This window comes from Equus caballus, chromosome 2, assembly GCF_041296265.1.
Source record: "Equus caballus isolate H_3958 breed thoroughbred chromosome 2, TB-T2T, whole genome shotgun sequence".
Classification (NCBI taxonomy): domain Eukaryota; kingdom Metazoa; phylum Chordata; class Mammalia; order Perissodactyla; family Equidae; genus Equus; species Equus caballus.
In genome coordinates, this window is record NC_091685.1 from 106051252 (window position 1) to 106072143 (window position 20892).

At 36.4% G+C, this 20892-nt stretch overlaps 2 protein-coding genes across 10 annotated transcripts in view; one reads left to right on the plus strand and one right to left on the minus strand.

Moving 5' to 3' along the window:
• Window positions 1-10351, minus strand: part of C2H4orf33 (chromosome 2 C4orf33 homolog) — a 109839-nt gene extending 99488 nt beyond the window's left edge. For 2 of the 5 annotated variants that reach the window (XM_005607850.4, XM_070259095.1), the window contains exons 1-3: window positions 9147-10351; window positions 6916-7131; window positions 1107-1296 (exon numbers count right to left, since the gene is read on the minus strand). In XM_005607850.4, the coding sequence (XP_005607907.1) occupies window positions 1107-1287 (181 nt within the window). In that variant the 5' untranslated portion in view covers window positions 1288-1296; window positions 6916-7131; window positions 9147-10351. Of the gene's footprint in view, window positions 1-1106; window positions 1297-6234; window positions 6548-6915; window positions 7132-9146 lie in introns of those variants that run through there. The other 3 variants (XM_023636554.2, XM_070259094.1, XR_011435505.1) reach the window with 3 other exon arrangements.
• Window positions 10323-20892, plus strand: part of SCLT1 (sodium channel and clathrin linker 1) — a 145213-nt gene continuing 134643 nt past the window's right edge. For all 5 annotated transcript variants that reach the window (XR_011435487.1, XR_011435486.1, XR_011435484.1 and 2 more), the window contains exons 1-2: window positions 10323-10900; window positions 20213-20280. Coding sequence is in view for 1 of the 5 variants with exons in the window: in XM_001915983.5 (XP_001916018.2) it covers window positions 10867-10900; window positions 20213-20280 (102 nt within the window). In the remaining 4 variants the exon portion in view is untranslated. The remainder of the gene's footprint in view (window positions 10901-20212; window positions 20281-20892) is intronic.

A 20892-nucleotide genomic window follows, 5' to 3' on the forward strand; every position in this document is an offset into this window, starting at 1 on the left:
TATTTGGTGATCTGAAGTATTATAGGGCCACTAATTGAGACTGGGCAGTTAGGAAAAGAAGCATGTTTTATGAGAGTAGTGCATGAGCTGAGTTTAGGACTTGAGTCTCTTGTCTGTAGCACCTCCAGTAGATAAGTCATACTGGTATATGTACACCAGTAGAAAGCTGGTATATACAGGTACTGTATCAATAAAAGACAACATATGTTTAACATACGATAAATTAGTACTGACAAAATGTATGATATACAGATGGTTTAGAGAAAGCAGATGTTAGTATGGACTAGAAGAATCATCAAGAGTTTCTTTGAAGAAATGAAACCTGAATCAGACCTTGAACTATGTGCATTAGAGTCAGAGAGAATAGAATGAGAGAAGGTCCATGGGTGAGAATATGCATGGACAGTAAGATCATTAGCCTTTCACAAAGTCAAGAGCTTTTGGTTGGCTATGATAGCCCAATTCATGAGTACCTTGAAAGATTACAGAAAGGGTTTGAACTTTTTGTGAGGGATAGCAATGGTTTGTGATCTGGGGAATGGCAACATAAAGAGTATTTCAAAAAGATAACGTTTGGTAGCTTAATTAGGATACTTTAGAAGGGGATCATATAGCAAACCCGAAACACTGTAATTTCATGGCATGCGTTTCAGCTGTCATTTTATATGTGAGATTACTTTCTAGTATAAAATAAAAACTACATTTCATGTTGAAGTTGATGGTGTTTCTATAATAAGTAAAACACCCCAAAACTTCCATAAGGAAGGTTTATAAGGTTAAAGTGGCAATTTGAAGATACTTAAAGACAAAACAGGATGGCTGAACTCTTCTTAAAATAGGCAACAAAAGTAAAGGAAGGAAATATGGCAGTAATTTAAAAATCTGGATTTGCAATTGCCATTTTTCACTGTTCTAGTTATATAAGTTGAAGACACATAGGTAATGGTGAAAAAGTCAGAATGAGAGATTGGTAGGAAGTATCAGAAACTGCACATGTCAGTTGCTCAGAAGCACTCACTTCCTTACAGCAAGATAAAATAATAGTTCCATGAGAGGTTATTATAAAAAGATTTACGTTTGCAATAAAATACAGTCCTTCCACTTACCTTCATAATTCCACAGTTCATTGAAAGGCTTTCCTGGTTCTCCAAGTGGAGCTGGAGGATCATTGAAAAATGGAGCACTAACTTCCATCGTCACTCCTCTGTCACCTGGATTTAGTCTGACAAACACTGGCTCATGCTTCACTGGAAAACCATCCCAAGTGTGTTCAATTTTAAAATCCATCTGAAGACGCTAAAGGAAAAAGACATATTAAAACGAGCTCTTTTAACAATATACAACTGTTTCCTTTAGGTAGAAATGAAATGAAAATTTCTATGCCAAATAGCAGGCAGGAAGGCAGCAGAGTGACAAGAACACAGTTCTGAGAGGCCATTTGTGTTATGGCAAGTCACAGACACTGAGTTCTGTTGTAAAATAGGTAGTTGGATCCCAAAGGCTTTAAGAGTTTAAGTCTAGATTCAGCTTGAGTTACCTTGTAAAGAGTGTATCAAAATCATTTTTAAAACCTTGTAATTAAGTCCATGGTAGAAATTATTCATGTACTTAACAACTATGAGCACTATGAGTTTATATGTCATCTTTGTATTTTATTGTAAAATGTGCAGGTGTCTGAATTACTGGATCTCCTGTGAATCAAGATTTTTATAATAATTTGATTTAAAAAAAAAAACCTCTATAAATCAGCAGATGCATGGCTGTTAACACCTGTTCTTTTGGCTAAAACTCTTTTCTCTTGGGGATGGGAGTAGGGGGGCTACAGACATTGAAGGTTAGAAGAATTTAATACTGTCTTCTTTGGTCTCAGAGTTAAGATTCTCTTAGCATTTTCAATTTTTGATATTTCAAGTGTTAAATGACCATTTTCTTGGTTAATCCCTTCTCTCCAATTGAAAAATGGAAACAGAATCTGCTATCATTTAAACTTTAAGATAGACTATCTTTGACACAAGCAGTATTTGCATTTTAAATTGCTTCTCTAAGGATTAAATGGAAGGACATAGTATTATATTAATAAAATCACATTTTTGTTGAACACTATGGATCAGGCATTTTATAAACATTATTTCATTTAATTTCACAACAAACTTGCAGGAGAACTATTATTATCCTCATTACAAATGAAGAAACAGACTTGTCCAAGGTCACATGGCTGACAAATCAGAAACTGAACCAATTGTAGCCATGTTTTTCCAGATGAAGATATTTCAGGAATCTGCAAGAAGATGAAAAACTTATTTCAGGAGTAGTGGATTCCTCAAATTATACTAGGTCCTTACGTCTTGTCCAGAGGATAATCTTGATTAGTAAATGATGATATTTCCAGACTGTAACTTCCCTTATCTAAAGTCTTTAAATGCATTCCCTTGCTTCATATGTGATTTTTTACTGCAAGTAATAGTTATTAAATTTTGAATCAATCTATTTCAATGAATATGTACTGAGTACCTACTATCTGCCAAGCATCAGGAGAACCGAATATATAAGCTCTGTGTCACATAGGAATCCTAGATCTCTGAAAATCTTTTTCTAAAGCATGTAGTTTTTTCCTAATTTTCACTACATGCTAATAAATTTTAGTAGATAACCTCCAAAATTAAAAAGTACTTCTGGGGGCTGGCCCCGTGGCCGAGTGGTTAAGTTCGCGCGCTCCACTGCAGGCAGCCCAGTGTTTTGTTGGTTCAAATCCTGGGCATGGACATGGCACTGCTCATCAACCCACGCTGAGGCAGTGTCCCACATGCCACAACTAGAAGGACCCACAAAGAAGAATATACAACTATGTACTGGGGGACTTTGGGGAGAAAAAGGAAAAAAATAAAATCTTACAAAAAAAAGTACTTCTGATATTGCAAGCTATTTGCAACTAATAGTATTTTAGAAGAGGGTATGTTCAGCAATTTATAATTCTTCATTATTGAAATAAGCTCAGTGAGTGATAAGACTGCATAAACTGATTATGACTTACATAGAATTTAGTCCTTATTTATATGGAATAAAATACTTCAATAATAATTTTTCAAGACGCATTCTTCAAAAATAAACGTATAAGGGGCTGGCCCCGTGGCCGAGTGGTTAGGTTCGCGCGCTCCGCTGCAGGCGGCCCAGTGTTTCGTTGGTTCGAATCCTGGGCGCGGACATGGCACTGTTCATCAGACCACGCTGAGGCGGCGTCCCACATGCCACAACTAGAGGGACCCACAACGAGGAATATACAACTATGTACCGGGGGGCTTTGGGGAGAAAAAGGAAAAAATAAAATCTTTAAAAAAAATAAATAAATAAACGTATAAGGCTCTACCCCAAATTTTGGTACTAGTAAGTATGCTCTTGCAGTGTATAGGAAGAAATAAAAATAAATCAAGATGTTAGAAATGCTGATTAAATTTGATTCTGACACCAATATGCTGAGAGAATATGCTACTCTCCTAACATGAAACTTCAGAATTCTTAACAATCCTGGCAAAATATAGCTCAGTGACTAGGAAGTTTTGGCAGATTCATTCATTCTCCACACAACCACCATATCTGCAGAAATGCTGCACACATTAAAGCGATCCCTATCCTACTCAGTGAGTTTCCGTCAGGGAATTTTCAACTTCTAGCTCTTTCAGGCAATCATCTCTATGTCTAAACGGAATTAAACTGTATTTAGTGACGTGCTCCTAAAAGTAGCCTGTCACTTCCATGCACACATGGGTCTCATGGTCAGAGTGAGGTGTACTTTACAGGTTTCAAATTACTTCAAAATGTAATCTTACCTGGAAGATAAGAAGAAATAATAGATAAAAGCAGAGCTATTCTTGTTAAGAGCACAAGAAAGTGGTACCTCCAGTGTTTCTACTGGTTCCTTCTGCCTTTTCCCCTAAGATTTCTTTGAAAATCACTGCAAGAAATGCTAACTAAATTCCACCAGCAGGGAGGAGTGCCACGGCTGACATGTCCAAGGGTAGCATATAATTTTGTCTTTAACTGCATAAATGACTTTAGCTTCTTATCAGAATGACACATTTGTTAATCTGCTTAAAGAACACTTATGTCAATCTAAGTATGCATAAATTTACAACAAAATTAATCTAAAATGTATAGCCCCACCCACTACTTTACAATCTAATCTAAAGATAACATGGACCCAGAGACAATCGATTCTCCTTTCAACTCCCTAGGGAAATTTAGGACTGTCTCCTGGGGACCACCTCTCAATTTCTTTGTTTGCACATGTGCTCATATGAAATAGAGACAATTCAATTGTCAGTGTCCTTCACGACCTGGGCTAGTGTGCATCCCTGAAGCACTCCACTGCCTGTCACTCTCTATTACGGGTGCACTCCGTTTTGATTCACAGCACTTAGACTTCATGACATATTTGCTTATTGTCTCCCTGTCCCCAAGTAGAATGCCTGTAAGTAACAGGAACTCATTACTTATTTGTTGAGTGAATAATTGTTCTAGTCTCTGGATCTAAAATTTCATGATACTAAGGTTTTCTGCAGGAGAAATCAACCATGTCAATGGCATCATTATCTCATTCAACACTACATACCAAAACAATGGCAAATAAGTAAGATGATATATTCTAGCTAGAAATTTCTTTTCAATTTAGTTTACCAAAGGTTTATTAGCCACATACTTTGCTTCAGGCACCATACCAGGTTCTGGGGAAATAAAGTACAAGGAGTCTATGGGGAGTTGAGGATGATTCTCAGGAAGCAAATCAGCCAGGTGGTATGTTGCTAACTAACCAAGTCCGTTATCAATTGGTTCATTTTGATGTCCAATTTAATAAAGTTGGATCCCTACACCAAACTAAGTTTTAATGAATCAAAGATTTCAACATATCAATCAAATCATATAAGAACAAGAAAGAAAAAAAAGGATTTTTTTTAAAAAGATGATCTTCTCGTAGAAAAGCCTTTTAAAATATAACTCCAAACCCAGAAGACATAAAAGAAAAGATCGATACATTTGGCTACATAAAAATAACAAAATTAAAAGCAGAAGTCTGCCTACCCCCACGAAAAAAAGACCACCATTACAAAATCAAAAGATAGTCTGGGAAAAAATATCTGCAACTCATATTTCAGACAAATAAATAATTCTTTAATGTTTAAAGGGCTCCTAGAAACCAGTAAGGAAAAGACCAACATCCCAACAGAAAAATGGACAAAAATATGAACAGCCAGTTGACAGAAAATGCAAAATGTTCAACCTCACTTACAGTGATAGAAATGCAAACTAAAACAACAACAAACTCTTATTCTTTACTCAGATTGCCAAGGATCAGAAAGCTTGACAACATGCTATGATAACAAGGACACTGAGAAACAAGCACATTTTGCTACTGGAACACAACTGGCACAGCCTCAGTCAAGAGCAATCCCTCAATACTTATCAAAGTAGAAAATGCAAATATCCTGTGACTCAACAATTCTAGTTCTAGGAGTTATTATACCTGCACATGTTCAAAATGACGTTAAGTATAAAGATTTCACTGCAACATTGTTTAGAATAACAAAATATTTTAAGCAACTTAAATACTCAGTAGAGTACCGGTAAAGAAACTATGCTATATCATACAGTGAAATACTACATAGCTGTTAAAAAGAGTGGGGTAGCTCTATATATACATCTAAAATAAATTAAGTGAAAAAAAGCAAGGTGCAAAAAGTATGGATTTACTTCATAAAAACGAAGACTATTTGCATATGTATACACTATTTCAGGAAGCATATACAAGAAACCACTGGTTGCAGTGGTCACCTCTCTGGAAGGAATTACCTTCCTGAAACAGGGGAGGAAGGGAGACTTACTTTTAACAGTATCATTTTTTCTTTTTTACCTATTTGAACTTTATACTATGATAGATAAGCACTACTACTCAAAAATAAACGAATAATTTAAAAATATTTCTTAAAGTCCAATTTAAGCCCGAGTCTCTTAAAGAGTATGATGATCACCTCTTCTCTTCTTTGTATTACATATGGTGTGTTTCTAAAAAGTCAGAATAAATATTAGGAATATTATTGAAGGAATATATTCATTCGAAGTGATCACCATTAGAACGTATATTGGTAATCCGTATTTTTTTCACATTTTAACCTCTACTCTTCAAGTTACTCTTTCATCAAAAAAAGTCAAAAAATAATTTTTAAATTATTTTCATTGCTTTACCTGTACTATGGAAAGACCTTTAAAAGGAAATGAAGGAAGAAAAAGGAGACAGAACCCGGGAGCATTAAGAGGCTAGCAAAGGAGGGGGCCGGCCCGGTGGCGCAGCGGTTAAGTTCGCACGTTCCGCTTCTCGGCGGCCCGGGGTTCGCTGGTTCGGATCCCGGGTGCGGACATGGCACTGCTTGGCAGCCATGCTGTGGTAGGCGTCCCACGTGTAAACTAGAGGAGGATGGGCACGGATGTTGGCTCAGAGCCAGGCTTCCTCAGCAAAAAGAGGAGGACTGGCAGTAGTTAGCTGAGGGCTAATCTTCCTCTAAAAAAAAAAAAAAAAAAAGAGGCTAGCAAAGGAAAGAAATTCCACAAAGGTTACAAGAAGAAAGTTATGGAAAAGGTGTTTTCACAACAAAATGTTTTGCAAGGAAAATGTCCAAATTCCTCTATTCATGAAATTTTCTTTAGTTTCTCTACAAGAATTATTTCTTTTCAGTTTGCACCTTCCCTCCACCCCTACCCATTTACATGAGAAACGGAGAAATGAGGAAGTCAGCCTAAAAGTGAGAGTAAATGCGCCAGCAGAAGCAGGCAGCTGAAAAGTAAGTTACCAAAGAAAAACCTAACGACATAACTGGGCAAAGGTGCAAGGAATGAGAGGGAAGAAAGCAGAACAAGAAGAGAACACACCGAGAATATCTGCTCAGTCCAACGCTCGCTGGCTCCTTTCCGCTGAGGTCACCGAGAGGGCTCAGCCTTAGGCTCCGCCCAGCTGCCCACACATTCTCGGGGAGGGACTTAGACTGCAGCAGAGATTCCTGATATTTCTGGGAAAGAGAAATTTTGAAGGACCACCGATGAGCATCTGAAGACTTTTAATCATTCCTCTGAAGTTTGAGCGGTTTTCTAGAAGGAGAATGAAGGGTAACTCAGCAATATAAATACTGTCCAACAATTTGAAAATGAACTGTAAATCCTAAAGATTACAATAGAACATGTATAACAATAATTCAATCAAGGCAACTAAAGGCTAACTGGCTAGATAAGCAAAAAGTATAAATTATATTACTCTAGCTGGAAATAATATTATCCTAGCTGCAAATTATATTCCGCTACTGGGAGGCACACACATGGTGGTTAATGATTGTGACATTGGGACCAGAGTGCCTAGATTCAAATCCCAATTCAGGCACTTTCCAACTGTGCTCATCAGCCAGTCATTGTAAAAAGGATTTTAAAATATCACCTACCCCAGAAGATTTTTGTGAGGATTAAATGAGTTAATGTATATATACAGCATTTAGAACAGTACCTGGCACATAGTATTTAAAAAAGATTAGCTCTTATTATTAAAGTATATATATTTGCCTAAAAATAAATTCTCTGTTTAAATTAAATTAAAACATTATAATTACATGTGTCCAAAGTGGTCTTCTTATAGGAAACTAGACTACGAGACAGGATAGTCTAACCCTTGAGATCACAGAATTAGGTTAAGTGTTCTAGAGATATACAACATGGTTCTGATTGGTTTGGTCTTAAGTATCCTGGCAGTTTCAGCATTTATCCACCTATCTTCCTTCATTTAGTGTCTCTTTCACCCAAGACAGCAGGGACTAATCATTTTTGTACAGGATTAGATGTAAATTCATGAGATAATCATGAGTAAAGTTTTAAGCTTCTCAAGAAAAGGTAATAATTTACAGAACTACAATATTTCCAAATAGAATCACTCTGTATTTTGGTTGCCGGGGATTTCCAAAATTTCTATAGGATCTGTGGGTTTAATTCAGCAAGGAGTCACTGCACCTGAACTTCAGAGCTACTTTGGGAATAGTGTGCATATCCTACATGTTTAAGTAAAGTCACCATCATTTTCTTCCGATATGCAAGAGCAGATATTACACTGGTGTACTTCTCTTGACTGGTAAAATAAACATAATTATTAAGAGTTTTTAAAAATCACTTTTTTATGGCATTTAATTACATCAGAGAACGTTAAGTACAGTTTTGGCCCTAGCTTAAATTTTCAACTTCATATTCTTCATGATGCTTTCCACATAGTACTCGGTGCTCAATGTCACTTTATTGAAGAAATTCATTTTAGTGAAATCTATCAGTTTTCAAGGGTTTTCTTTATTGCAGAAATATACTTAATATAAAAACATGAAATAGTAGCTAGAGAAGGGTTAAATACAGACTAAGACTTTTTTCTCTCACTTCTCATTCCTTGTACTCAATTACACTAATAGATACTTTCCATGCACATTCACTGAATTCTTAAATTAATTTCCTTCATCAAATATTGAATGAGTCCTTATTGTGTTCCAGGTATTATGATGGAGCCTGGAGACACACTACAAAAACAACATGATGGAGATGCAGGAAGAAGCATGAAGTTGGTACTAAGGAAGCACCTACCTTGGGGGAGTGGATAGAGAACACAAGGGAAGCTGTAAAATGGAGAAATACTAGAGGGGATACTTTAAGGATAAGTGGAATCATAACAATTTTGCTTTTTAAAGATGAAAATTATTTTGAAAATATTCCATGAAATTCAAAAATTCCACCAGTAAAATCTGGGAACCCAAAAAACACCCAAGCCCAAAAACTACAGTTTGTATTGAACCTGACCGTATAAGCCAAATAATTCAAGTACAGAGATAAAAATTCAAATTTCAGATATTTAAGTTATGCAATGCAAAGACCACTCATCATTTATATCTAGAAAGTACTCTTTGCTTTTGCCAACACCAATATATCTTATCAACTTTTACTGTAAATGTTAAGTTTATAACTACTTGTTCAATGCTAAGTTAAATCATAATACGACAATACACAAGGTTCAAGCGTAGAAGCAGCTACAAGTAAGTCCCTGGGGAGTTGTGGAGACGTTCATGAAGAAAAAGTCATATACTGACCTTGGAAAAATAGTTGGAGCTTGCACACTCAACTTTTCCTTCCAAGTTTTTGTGTTAACTTCACGGCCACTAAAAACCAGATCAAATTCAATCTTCACTGACTCAAAGCTAAATTAAACTTTTTTTAGTGGTTATTAGATATACCTCCATGTGTAACAGCCAGTCTTTAGAGGAAGGGACCATCTCACACTTCATAGTGAGTATGGAGAAAGCCCATAACAGGATTTTAAACACCTAACTGGATGGAGTTGGGACACATTTTAAAAATTTCTTAATACATTCTGCTAATATTACTGCATTTATATAACATTATGGGTAGAGGATAACAAAACAAACGTAAAGAGAAAGCCAAGTCGAGTTACATCTATGGCATGTCTGTTTAGTGAAACTCCTTCAATCCATAAAAATACATAATCCATTACAAAAAACTAAAACTAGTGGCTAGCTTCAAGTTAACATTTTTATTGCTAGCACTGAAATTTCCTCCAATGTTAACTGTTCTTAAAAAATGGTAAAAGTTTAAATCCAGATAAAATCAATTCTCTAAAATGGGAATTGTAATCCCTCCACAAATGTAAAGTTTTGCCCAATTTTTTCTTGCAAAAAAAAGTAACTTTAGTTTTTCTTCTTTTTGAGGAAGCAAAATAACTGCTGAATTTGCAGGATCTTTGCAGTACTTCTAACTATATGCCTTATTGCCACACAGCTAAATATTTAAACAACAGCTGTCGCCTTTCTCTAAAGACCCCGGAGGGGCAGGACAGTACTGAGCTTCCGGAGAGTACCAAGTCCACACTCAGAAATACTCCAGGACAGCCTTGGTGGCGGACTCCGAAGACGCCAGTCTGGGTTCAGCCCCCAGCCACACAAACCTACATTCTTTTCACGTAACCCCTTTGGCCAGCGGGGTCTCTCAGTCCACAAATGCTATGCATCAAAGATACTGGGGGCATTTAAAAATATGTATTTAATGCCCAACCTAGGTTTACACTTTTGAAGTTTTCTTTAAAAAAACAGAAAAGACGCTGGGCCCCACAACCTAAAAACACAGGCCGGCAAGCTTGCCCGCCGCCGGTCGGCTGCCTCAGCCCACTGTCATCCAGGCTCTCACAGCTCCGCCCATCGCTTGACAGACAGCCAATAGCGCGCGAAGACTCTAGGAAACGCGATGGCGTAAGCGCTGACGCCCGCGTGAGGACGCAGGCGGCGTTACCGTCTCCAAGGAGCGGTCCGGGGCACCGGTTTCAAAGTCGCAGGGCGGGCCGAGTGGACTTCCGCTGCTGGCCCCGGGCTTCCCCGCTGTCCTGGAGTTGCCCCCCGCTCCGCGAAGGACGCCGCCACCAGGCTGCCCGCCGGCTTCCTCTGTGCTTTCCTAAGTGGCCCGACACGACCCCGAGTGGCCCGCGGGACGCCTCTATCCACTCGCGTCCGCGTCCCACCCGACTGAGATTCGGGTGATCGTGGGACAGAATTCACTTGGCAGATCCCCAGCAACCCTGAAATCTGAAGTCTCTTGCCTGAGCGAAGGACTCGGCTGGGACTCGGGAGAAGGAGGCGCGGCGGAGCTGTTGACGCGGCGTGGGTGGGATGCTGATTACACCGCTCGAGTGCCTGTCAACCTCCAGAGCGTTGTCTTAGTTTTGTTTTCGCGCACAGCGAGCTCTGTGTCTTTTTGAGGATAGTAAAGGTGGTAAAAGCTCCAAACTAAAATTGTATCGAAATGGCCACAGAAATCGACTTTCTGAGAGATCAAAGTAAGCTCCTTAATTCTTTATTGAGAATTCTTATATGTGATGTTTGATGTCATCGTTGATCAACTGATATTTTTTGAATGCCTGTTGGTTGCGTGGAAATTTGTAAAAACTTAAAGAAGTTAGCTGCAGAAGAAGCTTGGTGCTATCTATGAGGATGTGTATATACTTAAGCAGAACCGTTTGGTAAATACTTGGAGGTTCCTTAAGCGTGTTGCATGGGACTCTCCTAGACACTAAATGTGTTTGTTATGCTCGTCGCGTGCTCTGGAGAAATTAGAGGACTAATGGCCGAGAAGAGTTTCCAAGTCTGCAGTTAGAACACAGCTCTGGCCATTTGTTTGAAAGATGTTTATTGAGCTCCTCTTGTTTCTGTTATGTGCCTGGCGCTCAACAAGCATAGCAGTTACCAAGATGAAGAGGACAGTTCTACCGTCCTAGAATTTAATTTGAGGAAGGAAATATTTAAACTCCGTAATTCACTAAAGTGGCAGCAACTGCTAACTCTTTTGCCTCGATTTCCTCATATGGTTTTTGGAGTGATTAAACGAGTATTGAAATATATAAAGGATTTAGAATAGTAGCTGACACATAGTGCTAAACGAATATTAACTATTACAAGGTTATTGTTAACTATGGTCAAGAAAGGCGCCATTTAAGCTGAAACTTGGAGTACTAATTTGAATTTACTAGATAAAGAATTGTGTAGGCATCCCAAAGAGAACAGTATTTCTGTTGAGGGGATTAGGAATATGCTTCGTTGAAGACTTGCAACAAGGTTGGCTTGAATGGAATGTGGCTTATTTATGTAGGCAAACAGCAGGTGTTGCTGAAAGGGAAGAATGGGGCTAGATGATGAGGGACCTTGTCTGCTATGTGTTAAGGAGTTTGCACAGTCGCGCAGATTATCAGAACTACTGAAAGAATTCAGTTGAGTGACATGATCAAATTGTGGTTTGGCAAGTCCATTATGGCTGTTATGAGGAACATGCCTTTATAGCAGAGTGCAGTTAGGTGACTATTATCATCCTGGTAAAAAGTGAACTAAGGTAGGCGCAGTGAGATTGCAGATTAGAGGATCTGAAAGAAAGGTAAAGGGCAACTCGGTGTTTGGCTTGAGCAACAGGGACGTTGGGAAAAAAGTGGTGATTTCCATTCTGGAAGCATTATAGACCAGTGGTTAAGAACTCAGCCTCTGGATTCAGTCTGTCTGGGTTCGTATCCTAGCCCTGTCTCGTTCCAGGTCTTTGCCTTGGGCAAGTTACTTAGCTTCTTTGTGCCTCAGTTTTCTCATTTGTAAAATGGGTATAACAGCACAATAACCCTCATGGAGTTGTTGTGAGGATTAAATGAGATGCTGCAAATAAAGCAGTTAGCATGGTGTCTAGAACATATTAAGTGCACACTATATATTATCTAAAAATCATTAATAACACTAAACTTGAACATTATTTCTCAGTTTTGAAGTACGAATATCCTCCACCCCATAAGGAGGACTACCTAGCCATGGTCTGAGTGGTGTGGGACAAGAATTGGGTGATAAGGAGTTTGAGTGGGGTGGGGAAATTACCTGAGGCAGTCAGAAATATGAGTTTTAGAGGAATAAGCCAACCAGAATTCTTAGATACAATCGAAGTCCAAATACCAGAGAAAACAGTAGAAACATAGTAAATTATTTCTTGAAAAATGAGTGGTCGTTAACCAGAAGTTAAGTGGAGTGGGAGAAGGGAATCTCAGACAGAGGGAGCAGAAGCAGCAAAGGCTCAGAGGCTTCAAATAACAGTGCTTATTCTGAATATTGGACATGGAATAGTAGGGTTTGCGTGAAGAGATGTGAATGAGTATTGGATGTCTATGACCCTCCCCTTTTTTTCCTTTAACTGGATCTAGCCTGCCAGTAATAGCTGGTGGGTTACCCCATTAGGTGAACCACCTAAACAACAGCTCAGGTAGATATAGATGGCTTGACCTTCTCTGACGTATCTTTGACCTTCTCTGCTTTGACTTCCGTTGATCTTAATTGTCTGTTTTCATTTGTTCCATTTGGATTGGTAGCCCAGCTCCAGACAATTTGATTTGGTGTTTCTCAACTGGCCAGTCCTCTGATAAAGCGTCAGCTTTTCACATCATAACCACAGGCACTTCCACACACAAACAGACTTCTGGTAAATTTCTGGCATATTTGCAGTATGCCATTCTTCCACCACCGTCTGAGAAGGCAAATCTTGTAGTCATTAGGGACCTGTTCAAAGAGGGACTTGGATCATTAAGCTAAGGAATGAAGAATTCATTCTTGTAGTGAGGGTTATGGGTGGTAAGGATGGACTAATTTTTTTCTTTTCATTTTCTTAACAGTGTCTTTCCCAGAGCAGAAGTTTTTAAATTTGATGAAGTTCAATTTATCAGTTTGTTCTTTTATGGATGTTTCATATCTAAGAAATCTTTGTTTAACCCAAGACCGCAAAGATTTTATTCTAGAAGTTTTGTAGTTTTAGGTTTTACGTTTAGATCTATGATCCATTTTGAGTTAAATTTTGTATAATGTGCAAGATAAGGGTCAAAGTTCACTTTTTTGCATACGGATGCCCAACTGAAGAGACTATCATTTCTCCATGGAATTACCTTTGCACCTTTGTTAAAAATCAGTTGTCAGATTTCTGTAGGTCCATTTCTAGACTCTGTTCTGGTCCACTGATCTGTTTGTCTATCTAAACACCAGTATCCGCATGTCTTGATTATTGCAGCTTTGTAAAAAGTCTTAAAATCAGATAGTGTTAGCCTTTCAAATTTGTTCTTTTTCACAGTTATTTTGGCTATCCTAGGTCCTTTGCACTTCCATATGAATTTTTGAATCAGCCTGTCAATTTCGTCAAAAAAAGATACTGAGATTTTGATAGGCATTGCATTGAATCTATTGATCAATTTGTGTGGAATTCATGTATTAGTGATAGTCTTCTGACCAATGAAAAGGCCTCTCTCTCCATTGATATATCTCTTCTTTCATTTCTCTTGGCAATATTTTGTATTTTTTTAGTATATAGATTTTACACATCTTTTGTCAGATTTATCCTTATGGATTGCTGTGTGTTAGTAACTAGTATTATTCTTTTACTGTCAATTTCTGATTTATCATTGCTAGTATATAGAAATTCAATTTTTTTGCATATTGTACCCTGCACTCTTTCTAAATTCACTTATTAGTTCTAGTAGGTTTTTTTTGTGGAGTCCATTAGATTTCTACATAGATGATCTTTTCATCTGTAAATAAAGGCAGGTTCACTTCTTCTTTTCCAATTTGGATGCCTTTCATTTCATTTTCCTGCCTTATTGCCCTGGCTAGAACTTCCAGTACAGTGTTGAACAAAAGTGTTTGGGGTGGACAGCTTTGTCTTATTCCTGATTTTAAGGAGAAAGCATCTGTCCTTCAGAATTAAGTATGATACTAGCTGTAGGTTTTTCATACATGTTCTTAATAGGTTGGGAATATCCCTTTCTATTCCTAGTTTTCTGAGAGTTTTTATCAAAATGGATATTGGATTTTTTTTTTAAATTCTTTTTCTGCATTTATTGAGGTGACCAGATGTTTTTTCATTTTTAGTTTGTTAATAGGGTGATTTATTTTGATTAATTTTCAAATGTTAAACCTGCCTTATCTTTTTGGGATAAACTCCCGTTGGTCATGTATTATTCTTTTTATGTATTGTTGGATTTGGTTTTCTAAAGGCTTAACATTTTGTATTCGTAGGGCCTTTTTTTCTCCCTTCTAATGTCTTTGTCTGGTTTTGGTATTAGGTAACGCTGGCTTCATAGAATTACTTGGAAAATATTTTGTTTTCTTCCATTTTCTGGAAGAATTTGTATACAATTGGTGTTATTTCCTCCTTAAATGTTGGGTAGAATTTACCAGTAAACCCATTTGGACCTAGCATTTTCTTTCTGGAAAGATTTTAAACTACAAATTCAATTTCTTTAATAGATAAAGAGCTACTCAGTACTCTGTTGTGTACTTGTGAGAGACCCTCCACAGCTCTCATATATCCAGAGTTCTCTCTCTGTACAGTTTTTTCTTTCGTGCTTTGTTGTACCAATTGTAGTTCCCTTGTTCTCTACTGATTCTCAGCTCTGTCTCCTTAGCTTAGAGAGTCTGCTAATCTCTGCCTGCTTTTTCCGTCTTTGTGCTATGGCCTGAAAGTCCCTCAAGTCATTTAGCTGGTACCATCATAGGACTTACCTAATTTGTTTTGCGTCTCTCATCATCATCTGGTGTCTGGTGTCTTGCAAACCATTATTTCATTTATTTATTTGTTTTTTGGTTTACCTGGCAGGGAGGGGTGGTCCTTGTTACTTCATCTTGGACGTAAGCAGTCCTTTTCATGTTGCCCTACTTTTGAAATCTTAAACACAAGTATCTTACTCCCACTGTAACTGTTCTTTGACTTCATCAAGACCTTTATTCTTTGAACTCATGTTTTTCCATTTTGTAACTCCTTCCCAGCTTGTTTTTACTGCTTACACAAGCTATAACCATTGCCCATGAGTTCAACTGCTCTCTTGTCAGTAATCATAATGTGATTATGCCCCTGTTCTTCTGTAGCACATGCCCAGTAATACCTCATCCCTAGATCAGTTGTTTAGTTTGCCTTTATAGTTCTCATACCCAGCTGTTCAATAACCATAAATAAAAGCTCAGCCCTCTGATAAATACCACCACAACCTGATAACTAAAAATCAAGCTGGGATTTGAACCCAGGCAGTCTAGTTTCAGTGTCTGCGTTCTTAACTACTGCCCAACAAAGACACTTGCAAGAAAAAAAATTATAGGCCTGTTTCACTTATGCGCGTAGAAACTAAAATCCTAAATAAAATGTTAATAAATCACATCCAGCAATGACGTCTTCATTTTAGGTTCATCCCAGCAATGGAAAGATAGTTAGCACTAGAAAATTGTTGAGTATATAAAAGAAGACCTAGATTACTGGAGAAATGTATCAAATTTGTGGGCTAGAACACTCAATGTAGTAAATATGTCAATTCTCCCACAAATTAATGGGTAGATTCAATGCAGTCCTAGACTTAGTTTTGACTACATGGTTCTAAAATCTATTTGGAAGAGCTAAGAATAGCAAAGAGAGTTTTAAAGAACATCAAGGTGGGAAATTTCATTTTATCAGCTTTTAAGTCTTATTATAAATATCCAATTATTATGTCAATATTATGTTGACAGATTGATAAATACATAGATCAGTGAGATAAATTAGCAGAGAAGGAGATACATATATACACAAACACTTGTTATCTGAAAGAGCAAGCAATACAAATCAGTGGGAAAAGGATCAACTATCCAGCAAATGATGCTGGGATACTTGGCTATCCACATAGGAAAGAAAAAATAATAAAGATACTTTTTCCACACCATAAAGAAAAATTATCTCCAGGTTGATTGAAGGAATAAATTCTCTTTAAACTTTGAAAAAAAAATTTAAAAAGGTGTCTTTATGATCTTAGGATGGGGAAGATTTCTTCAACAGACGCAAACATTATTTTTTCTTTTTGAGGAAGATTAGCCCTGAGCCAACTACTGCCAATCCTCCTCTTTTTTTGCTGAGGAAGACTGGCCCTGAGATAACATCCGTGCCCATCTTCCTCTACTTTATATATATATATATATATACCTACCACAACATGGCTTGCCAAGCAGTGCCATGTCCACACCCGGGATCCAAACCAGTGAACCCAGGGCTGCAGAAAAGCAGAACATGCGCACTTAACCACTGTGCCACCAGGCCGGCCCTAGACACAAACATTTTTGGCTTGAAGAAAAGATAAATGAATAAACTACGTTGGAAATAAAAGCTTGGATGTCACAAAAGTCATCATCAATAAATGACTAGCCCAGCTACAGAAGGGGAATATGTGTTTACAATAAATCTAACTAAGAGTTGGTTAGCATCCAGAAGGTAGAAAGATCTCTCACAAACAAAAATGCATTGACACTAATAGAAAAATAGTTAAAGAATATGACAAGCCCATTCACAAAAAATAAAACCTGAAGAACTACTAAAAATATGAAAAGAGTAAGTTATATTAAAATTTTCACCAGATTAAAGTCAATCTTGCAAAGAGTGAATGTGTTTCCCTCCTCATAAATCCACTGTTGACTTGACCTATTTTAATCACTGAGAACTCAGATTAGTGTTTTTCCTTGTTTGGAAACCCTATCAGTGGAAAAAGGAAGTAGTTTGTATTGGAATTATTGTACCCATGGCCATAACTCCAGCCTGCTTTTGAGACTGATAGGGAAGAAGAGTAATAGGCAGAAGCCAGATCCTATGGTGGTGGTAAAATTTTAGTACTATATGTGAGATAAGTATCTTAAAATTTCTGAGGGGAACAGTAAAAAATTGTGGATAATTCTTTTTAAACTCAATAAAAAGTTAAAAACCATTTACATCATTAATACTCCGTAATTCTTTCTTTATCGGAATCATACATATCTGTCATATTTCTCCACTAAATTATGTGTGCTTTCAAGGAAGAAACTACTATCTGAAGTTCCCAACATAGAATGTATACACTGTACATTATATAGACTTTTAAAATTTATACATATATAGTTAATATGTATTCCGTATATATGTATATTTGCATTTGTATAACATAATTCCTAAGAATTATTTGTATGTTTCATTTTAACGTTTCACTAATTTACACTCTCACCAGCAGTGTATGGGAGTTTTCTTTATTCTACATTATCACCAACATGTTTTTTAATTTTAGCTCTTTATTTTATTGTTATTTTAATTTGTATTTTCCTCATGCCTAATGAGGTTGAGCAGCTTTCCTGTGTTTACTGGCCACCTGGGTTACCTTTTTGTGAAGTTCCCATTCAAGTCTTCATACCCTTTTGCTATAGGATTGTCTGCCTTTTAATTCATAGGAGTTTTTTATGTATTCCAGAGACAAGCTGTTACTTATATGGGTCTGAAGTCTTGTCTCCATGATTGTGGCTTGCATTTTTACTCTCTTAACATTTTTGTTTTTGTTTTTCTATGAACAGAAGTTCTTAATTTTAATGTGGTCTGGTTTATCAGTTTTTTTTTTATGGTTCGTGCTTTTTGTGTTTTGATTAAAAAATCTTTCCCTACCCTAAGGTTATAAAGATGTTCTCTTTGTTCTTTTCTAGAATTTATTATGTTGGCATTCACAGTTATATCTTCATTTCACCTAAAATTGATTTTTATGGATAATGTTTTATTCCTTTCTATGAGGATATCCGGTTGACCCAGAACCACTTAGAAAAAGGTCATCCTTTCCCCCTCACTGCTCTGGAGTGCCTCTTTGATCATAATTCAATTGTCTGTATACACATGAGTATATTTCTCTTCTAATGGTCAGTTTTATTTATTCTTAGATGACTATCACACTATCTTAATGCTCTAACTTTATAATAAATCTTGATATTTGGTACAGCAAGTCCTTCCCTCTTTTCTTTGTTTGCAAAAATGTCTTCGCTATTTTCGTTGCATTTCCACCTATATTTTAGAATCAACTTTTAAACTTCTGCAATATCCTCTTTGGAGTATTAATTGGGATTGCATTGAATCCATAGATCAATTCGGAGAGAATTGACATCTTTACAATACTCCTGTAAACCATCAGTATCTCTCTCCATTATTTAATCTTTAATTTCTCTCCTGAATGTTTCATAGTTTTCTATGCAATAATCTTGTACGTCTCTTGTTAGATTTATTCCTAGACATTGATATTTTTGATGGTATTGTAAATAATATCTTTTATTGTTTTCTAACTTTATGTTGCCTATATATAGAAATATAATTAATTTTTGTACATTGACCTCATATCTAACAATCTTGCTAAAATTAATTATTGAGTCTAAGAATTTATCTGTATGTTCTTTTGGATTTACCACATACACACTAATAACTCTGGATAATGACAGTTTTTCTTCTTTTTCAATCTTTATACCTTTTATTTCTTTTACTTGCTTTATTGTGTTAACTTGGACCTCCAGTAGAGTGTGAATAAATGTCAGGAGAATTTATCCTTGTGTCATTCCCAATTTCCAAGGGAAAGTTTTCAACATTTTCATCCTTAAGTGCATTTATGTAGGAGAATCCTTTATCATATTAAGGAATTTCCCTTCTATTCCTACATTCCTAATGCTTTATCATGAATGTATCTTGAATTTCATCAGATGCTTTTTCTATCATTTTTGAGATAATTGTATTTGTAGATCCTCTGTTTTGTGTGTTTATTTTCTGTTTCTTTGAGTTGGGAGGGTTATCTTTTTTCTTTCCTTCACTTGACTCTCTTTGGGTTTAATTTGCTGTTCTTTTTCTAACTTTTTGGAATCGACTGTAGTTCATTGACTTCTGCCTTTTTCTCTAGCATGTGCCATTAAAGCTATACATTTCTCTTTGAGCAAGTTTCCAGGTATTACATTTTCCCTATCATTCAGTTCAGAATACTTTCAAATTTGTTTTGTAATTCCTCCTGAGACCCATGGGTTATTTGAAAGTAATTTCTTAACTTCATAATGTATGGAGATTTTCCCTTTACTTTTTGATTCTTGATTCTAGCTTAATTGTGCTATTGTCAGATAACATGCTCTCTTTGGCTTCAGTAGTTTGAAACTTTTTGAGACTTGCTGTATTACCAACAAATTATCAGTTTTAAATGTTCCATGTGATCTTGACAGAATGACTTTTGTACATTTGTTGGGTTCTGTGTTCTGTTCTGTATGTCTATTCTTGATGTGAATAAAAATATCACCTTGTACTCACTGAGAGCTCTTGGCCTCATTCTGAACCTTTTTTTCCATTGTCTCATGCCCACTACTGTTTAATTTGGATTCTTTGTCCTGCAACTTCTCCTCAGTATGGAGGTTTGTCCTGGAAGAGAATTTCAGAAGATTTTAACAATTCTAAAGGGTTTAGTTATGGCTTGTCTTTGCAACTCTTTTCACTTCTAGTAGCAGGAATAAAAAAAAATGTAGAGAATATTTTTTGAATTCTGTTAACCTGAAGAGCAAGCCAGGAGAGTAAGAATTAAAATTTATGAAATCAGAAAAATTAGTTCTTTGCAGCATTCTTTTGCCCATTGGCAGATTGGTTGGCTTAGGGAAGGGCCTGTTCTTAAATTCCACAATGGTGTATTGAAATTGATGATTCATTTTATTTTGAGAAGCGAAGACTAGCAATTTTGCATTGAATATATCAAATAACTACTTTATTTCCAGTTTTTTTAATACTGAACATTACCCAATGAACAACAAAGTGGTTTTTCTCGTTTCAGATCAAAGACTAAATGAAGTTCTTAGGCGCTATCAAATGGAAAATTTTTCCAAATATTCATCCGTCCAGGTACGTAAATTAATTAAGGTCTAACAAACTAGGCTCAAATTTGGTTGTAAATGTACCTACATAAATGTGAATACAAAATAAATTCTATTTAGGATTATTCTCATGTGGAGTTACCTACAACGGCTTTGAAATTTTGCTTACAACCTTGATTCTTGTAAAGAAGAAAGCTTGTTTTTACTTAATGAATGTAAATTCTTTGACCATAGAAGTTGCCTTTTTTTTTTTAAGAGTTGGAGCTTACATATTATGTATGGTGTTAAAATGTGTAAGTTCTAAAATGACAATTCATTGAAGTTTTGAAACATCCTAAAATTGTTTCTCAAGATATGTTCAGTAGTAAGCTTTAACTCTCTGAATTCTCATAAATTATGACAGAGTGTAAACTAACTCAAAACAGTAAATAATATATGGCATTGTTGTTGATATTTCTTTCCTTGGGTCTCTGTTTTTACTTAAATACTATGTTTAAAAATTTTTTAGACCAGTAGGGTGTACTTATTGGTGCATTCTGAGTTACGGAATATTAAAGTAGCTCCTAGATTAGTGATAGCTCTCTACTGAATCAATAAGGAAGTCTTTTGCTTTTGACATGAATGAATCTTGTAATTAAAA